Raw genomic sequence first — 4,468 nt, forward strand, 5'->3', positions numbered from 1 at the left:
TAATGGCACCATCTTGTGGATGCATTTGAACATGGAATAACGTGAGTTTCCATTCACAATGTAGACTAGATTAATTACCCAACACTTGAATATGAATACTGTAGTCACTGATTGGCAAATTGTGATGTTATGAAGGGAAATCCACAAATAATACTGATTAATGCTTTATTATAAACAAGTCATCTTTGGTGGGAAATGTTTTATAAATAAATATATCGTGTGGATGGAGATGGGCTGTACAATGTTCTGGTAATGTTAAACTGTATGTAAAGGGGAGGAGATTGATGCCAATTTGAATTAAATACATGTTAAACATAACTATGATTTTTTTTTCCATTAATTGCGCAGTCTTCACTGCTCTGTATAAATATTTGTGGCCTTAAATACAGACACCAGTGGTGTGACCGTGCCATGAGCTAAAAGCCAGTAAACCCACGCAAACAAAAGTATATAGGCTTCTTTAAGAATGCAAACCAATCAATTAGGGGGTAGAAAAAACACTGCCCCAGGCACTGTTGACATTAAAGATATAGGTAAATATTGTACACAAGTTAGCCTTTTGTCTATGTACAGTACACACCATATTAACCACTTAGACCCTATATAGAATCATCTGACCGCGGTCCCCCAGGGCTGTGTACTAGATCCTCTAGTCTACACCAAATGTCTTTGGCAAAAATGGCCAATCTACAGTAGATCGGCCATTCTAGCTAAAGGCTCGTCCCAGAATAGGGTCCAGGCGGTTGATCTTTAAAACCTATAAAATAAAATAGATTGTGTGCAGTGTCTTTGTTTCTGTAGACAGACATGGCACTGGCCCCATCCTGGCTTATTCTGGTGGTTTCTTCTTGGCCTCCACGTCTTTCTTGAAGGCCTCTATTTTCTTGGAGATGTTGGGGACCTTTGGAAAAAACAGAATCATCAAGGTCGGTCCTAGCCCCTTTCGGGACCCTAGTTTACCTTTTCTGAAGTTTGGACGAAGGTAACCCTAGGGTCCCTAAAACGTTTCCGTTGTCTCCTATAGCCGCTTTATGCATCTTTGAAACATCTCACCAACACTCAAGCGGAGCGCAGCATGGCATGAACGGAGGCTATGTACATCTGTCTCCCATGGAGAGTGGAATAAGTACTGAGGGACCCTGGGGTACCGACGTCCAAAATTCAGAAACGGTAAACCAGGGTTCCGAAAGAGACTAGGCCTGTCACATGTAATCGCCTGCTTGACCGATACAGGATAGGTGGGCACTAGGGACATCTGGGCACCTCGATGTAAAATTGGCTATTTTGTCAAATGTAAGAAAGAAATGTAATGTAGCCTAAAAAAATAATTTTAATTTGTATTTAATTGACAATGCTAAGAAGTAAACCATTGATTGCAGTTATTTTATTAATTAAATTGTGTCGTCAACTAAGTGACAAGTTACCCCCTCTGGTGGGACTCCAACCTGTTACCATCCTATAGAGATAGAGTTGATTAAATTGTAGCCCTGGTCCAAGGCTTACAGCGAGCCTCTCTCTGACGCCTTGTGGAAGTACCTTCCACAGCCCTCTGGTCATATTTCCACTCCCGTGCGCAGTTTTTCTAATACCAGCAAATAAACAAAACGACGAAACCACTCACCGAAACAAAGCCTGCTAGACCTTGGTAAAAGTCTATTCTCGAACATGGGAAGCGTCTCAGGTCCCCAGTTTCTCTGTAAAATGCACTTTGTGCCATTTTAATAACGCAATGTACCCTGAATTTAACTTGGTAACGCTATCCTACACTCGCGAACCGCCAGTAATGTGATCCTGGCGGTTCGCGAGTATAGGATAGCGTTACTGTCATTAAATGCAGGGTACATTGCGTTATTAAAATGGCACAAAGTGCATTTTAGAGAGAAACTGGGGACCTGAGATGCTTCCCAGGTTCGAGAATAGACTTTTACCAAGGTCTAGCAGGCTTTGTTTCGGTGAGTGGTTTCGTCGTTTTGTTTATTTGCTGGCATTAGAAAAACAGCGCACGGGAGTGGAAATATGACCAGAGGGCTGTGGAAGGTACTTCCACAAGGCGTCAGAGAGAGGCTCGCTGTAAGCGTTTGGACCAGGGCTAATTAAATTGGTGGATAGCCCCTTTCGGGACCCTACGTAAAACTTTTCTGATATTTTGTTGAGCTTTACGTTGGGTCCCTGCTCACTACTGTATTTTCGTATGGAAATTCCTATATACGGAAGTGGAGATTCTCTCTAAAATAGGACCCGCGGCATGTGACGCCATTATTTTCCTTGAGTTATTCTGAATTCGGTAACTTTAAGTAGATATACATCCAGCTGCGAATATCTCCTGTGGCGCGGAAGCCGTTAAGTATTTTTAATCTTTGTTTGACCGATTTGGTCGCTTTATTTCTTCTTGTTTGTTTACCGTTTATTGTACCGCCTCCCGGTGTGCGGTTGGCTTGTGAGGCTACGTCCCTGCCTCTGATCTGCTCTGTCATAGCTATAGCGCCACTAGCTAGCCAGATAGGCGGTACAATGAGGTGTTCAGGTTCAGGTTCAGGTTCAGGTTTATTTGTCATTTGTATAGATACAGAGTATACATACAATGAAATGTATTTTGCTCAGAGCACTCTCCGTCTTACATACACAGGACATAAACAAACATCTATAGTGCAAGAAAAGACAAAAAAACAGTAAAAGAAAGTGCAAGTGAAGTGAAGTGCAATACAGTTCAAGGTCAGCTGTTCAGCAGCCTGACTGCCTGGGGGTAAAAACTGTTACTGAGACGGGTGGTACGAGATTTGATGCTCTGGTAGCGTTTTTTGGAGGTGTCAATAAACAAGGAAGGAAAAGAAGAATCCAAGCTTCCAAATCGGGCAAACATATATTAAAAATACTTAACGGCTTCCGCGCCACAGGAGATATTCGCAGCGGCATGTATGGGTACTTATACTTTACATATTCAGAAAGCCTCATACTGAAGAATATCGTCAAAGAGCGCGGAGAGGCGGTAAACATGTAAACATGAGCCAGTAAATGTTTTAATCAGGTGGCATGGACGACGTGGAACAGGACCCAATGCACTGGGTCGAACAAATGTCAGAAACTTCAGTAGCATTTGGGTTCTGCTTGGAGGGCTAATTGGTGGAGTACTCTAAAGAGGATGGCAATGCAACAATTCTTAACTTACATCATAGTTTTGAGCCAGGAACATCCCTATCACGTTCCCAAGAGTGAAGCCTGCCTGAAAACACAAACAGATCGATCAACAATTAGATTAAATTGTATTTTTAAAAGTACCGTGTAATTAATCCACCAAGAAGCAAGATTTCAGGACCATGGCATATGCTGCTATCTATGATGAGCATCCCCTAGGCTCTAACTCAATGGAAAACTAATACAAATGCATAGAGAATCGTTCAAACTCACCAGGAATTGTAGCATGATGGAATAATAAAGTTGGTAGAAGTGTTGTCAAAGAAGGTAAATTGACAGTTTGGTGAAAAATAAACACAAACTGCTCTGTTTGCTTGTGTAGCTAACGGAGGAGGCTAGTCAGCCAAATGTCACAAACAAGTAACTACGTCGTTCCACGCATGCGCACGGCACCAACAGATGCAGCGTGCGTCGGCCATGGGAAATGTAGTCATTATCAGCACCCGGGGTTGTGGCGGTAGGCCCGTTTCTGTACGACGGAGAACTACAAGTCCCAGCGTACCCGCGTCCTTTCCACTCTCATCCACCACAAGTGTTGCCATGTCGCCGTTTTATAGAGTAAAGGAATAGGTCAAATTCACCTGACTAAAATTATAAGCCAGTCCAAAATTTACGAGAGATACAAAATAGATGTGCGTCCGTTTCTACTGCACAAAATGAACATTAGTTATCAATTTCTGCAAATTTAGATATTGAGTTGTGCTTGAAATGTACTGTAATTCTGCAAACTGTTAATACATATTTCAATCAATCAATCAAAGATATACAGTAACACTATTTGTTGGATCAATGTGTAGCAACTTAAAATGTACCTCTTTGGCTCTGTTTAAATGTGCTATTATATAGGAATCCAGAAGATGCCCCAATTTAATTTGTTTTAAATTGTATTATTTTATATGCTAATGTGTTTTTTATACACAAACAAAAATTCGCCAAAAGTGTACCAAATTTTACCCACTTTATTTAGAAATTAAAATGCAAGAACAAGAAAAAAGAAAAGCTGCTTCAAATGTATGATTCATTATTCCCCTTCCCCGTACTATTGTTTTACTGTATGTATGTCTGTATGTAGGTCATTGTATTGTATTTTTTTGTGTCCTGGTTTTGTTTTCGTTGAACTGTACCAGTTGTTCTACAAACTGTTTTCAATTAATCAGTCAATCATGTTTTGGGCTTGTTTTCATAAGTTCATTGCTTTGTTTCTCAAAGTCTGGCAACACTGCTCACAGAGTCAGGTGTGTTGCTGCTGCTGGCTGCAATGGTGGTGTCTGTGGGA

General features: G+C 41.2%; 1 protein-coding gene across 1 annotated transcript; it reads right to left on the reverse strand.

Moving 5' to 3' along the window:
- Nucleotides 1–151: 151 nt before the first annotated feature.
- Nucleotides 152–3,549, reverse strand: stmp1 (short transmembrane mitochondrial protein 1). Its single transcript, XM_083794545.1, has 3 exons — nt 3,406–3,549; nt 3,167–3,220; nt 152–901 (listed from the first exon to the last, which is right to left on the reverse strand). The coding sequence occupies exons 1-3, from the start codon at nt 3,418–3,420 to the stop codon at nt 830–832; spliced, it is 141 nt and encodes a 46-aa protein (XP_083650671.1). The 5' UTR covers nt 3,421–3,549; the 3' UTR covers nt 152–829.
- Between the last annotated feature and the right edge of the window lie 919 nt (nt 3,550–4,468).

This window comes from Protomyctophum parallelum (genome assembly GCF_964188405.1).
Source record: "Protomyctophum parallelum genome assembly, chromosome: 22".
In the NCBI taxonomy this organism is placed as follows: domain Eukaryota; kingdom Metazoa; phylum Chordata; class Actinopteri; order Myctophiformes; family Myctophidae; genus Protomyctophum; species Protomyctophum parallelum.

Excerpts from the sequence above, each read along its gene's own strand:
- stmp1 (XM_083794545.1), bottom strand. Across the intron at positions 902-3,166 it reads TCCTGGCTCAAAACTATGAT|GTCCCCAACATCTCCAAGAA; the intron begins GTAAGTTAAGAA and ends TTTTTTCCAAAG.